The sequence below is a fragment of the Seriola lalandi genome, unplaced genomic scaffold (genome assembly GCF_002814215.2).
Source record: "Seriola lalandi dorsalis isolate HSWRI2012SDOR001 ecotype SW California unplaced genomic scaffold, Sedor1 jcf7180002032223, whole genome shotgun sequence".
NCBI lineage: Eukaryota > Metazoa > Chordata > Actinopteri > Carangiformes > Carangidae > Seriola > Seriola lalandi.
The window spans coordinates 1-1,914 of NW_019502866.1; the positions used below are offsets into that span (position 1 = coordinate 1).

General features: G+C 46.9%; 1 protein-coding gene across 1 annotated transcript; it reads left to right on the plus strand.

Moving 5' to 3' along the window:
- Positions 1-317: 317 nt before the first annotated feature.
- LOC147819894 (uncharacterized) lies at positions 318-1,901 on the plus strand (the record flags this gene model as incomplete). Its single annotated transcript, XM_087180267.1, has 3 exons — positions 318-443; positions 546-797; positions 892-1,901. Coding segments are annotated over exons 1-3 (1,388 nt in total), but the record flags the coding sequence as incomplete, so codon positions are not given.
- Between the last annotated feature and the right edge of the window lie 13 nt (positions 1,902-1,914).

Below are 1,914 nucleotides of genomic sequence, written 5' to 3' on the forward strand. Positions count from 1 at the left end.
GTGGGGTGCACTGGGTGTTGGTCCATGGGGGTGGGGGTAGTTGGGATGTCTGCTATAGAAGGTGTTACACCCCATGTGTCATCCTTCTGTTGCCACAACCAGTACCTTGCCTTTTCAGCCTCCTCTACCAGCTTTTTCATGGCCCTCTGACAACCCTAGACCCTGACCGGATATGCTGGAGACCTGTATTGATGTTGGTACCCAATGGACACTGGTCCATTTTGCATTCATAACTATCTGTTTTTGTATGTATCTTGGTATGTTTTGTAGAATCCATAGCCTGCAGTGGAAATAAGCATAATGTACATGGCATACTCATGGGTTACATTATGGGCTACCTAGCCATCCTCACCGGACACAGGGCTGTGGTGTTCACTAATATGACCAAGGAGAATGTCATCAATTGTGAGCGATGGAATAAGGGCAGAAGATACAACATTCTGGTTTGTATTTTTTAAGCAGAGGGAGCATGCAATATTCATAATACAGTATATGCCCCCCACCCTTTCGACAGAAACATGTTCATTTTCTGTTCATTTCCCAAGGTGGATGACCATAAAACAGTCCGGTCATTTGGCGAAGCTGCACTAAACCTCAACAACGAGGAATATTGTTGGCTGGCCAGTCTGTGCGAGGGCAACTGTTGTCAGCAGGGTGAAGGCAGTGAACATGTTTTCCACACAACATCTGGAAAACAAATTCAAAAGCCAATGGACCTCCTCAACCTGGCATGGGTGGATGCTGGCATGGAGGGAGAAATAACCTTCAATAAAATCCGCAGCAGCGTCTCCACTCAAGTAAGAACTTAATTAAGCATTACATTAATTGATGAATATGGTATAAATTTTTTCCATGTGTACCATTTTTGTATTTATTTGCTCTGGCTTCCAGGCCAACCAACACCTCTCAGAAAAAGACAGAAAACAGGTGGCCAGAGCCATGTGCCATGATCCATCCACCGCAGAGCGATTTTATGTCGCTCTGCCGGATAAATCGACAGGATATAAGGTCCGTCAAATGAGACTCAAAGCTCTTGAAATGGCTGCCTCTCGAGGGGATGCAGACAGTGATGAATCCTCGGAGACATGCTCAGATGATTCTTCAGGGGCGGAAAAACCCATCTATAACGATGATCCTGAGTCAGAATCTTCACCTTCTGAAGAGGAAATGAGAGTCTGGCGTCAAAAAAAAAAAAGAAATCCACAGGGAGAGCATCTTAAAATATACATTGCCTCACCTTCAAAATGTGAGGTAGTGGTGAAAAAACTGAGTAAAAAAGTTGCAGACTTCTATTTAAACAAAATAAAGGTTGCTGCCGAGGAGGAACCCAGATGTGCACATCAGCCTGTGGACATGACTGATCTGGCTCCACCATCCCCAATCCGTCAAATGGAGGAATCTGTCTGCATGGAAGAAACTGCCTCCGTGTCTGTGCCAAGACAGACTGAAGATCACAAGGAAGCCCCCCTTGCTGAACAGAATGTGGTGTGCATAATATGCGAGCCTCAGCCAACTGTTACCACAGATAGTGTTCCAGAGGCCACTGCTGAGGAGGAACCCAGATGTGCACCTCAGCCTATGGACATGACTGAGCTGGCACCACCATCCCCAATCTGTCAAATGGAGGAATCTGCCTGCATGGAAGAAAGTGCCTCTGTGTCTGTGCCAAGGCAGACTGAAGATCACAAGGAAGCCCCCCTTGCTGAACAGAATGTGGTGTGCATAATATGCGAGCCTCAGCCAACTGTTACCACAGATAGTGTTCCAGAGGCCACTGCTGAGGAGGAACCCAGATGTGCACCTCAGCCTATGGACATGACTGAGCTGGCACCACCATCCCCAATCTGTCAAATGGAGGAATCTGCCTGCATGGAAGAAAGTGCCTCTGTGTCTGTGCCAAGGCAGACTGAAGAT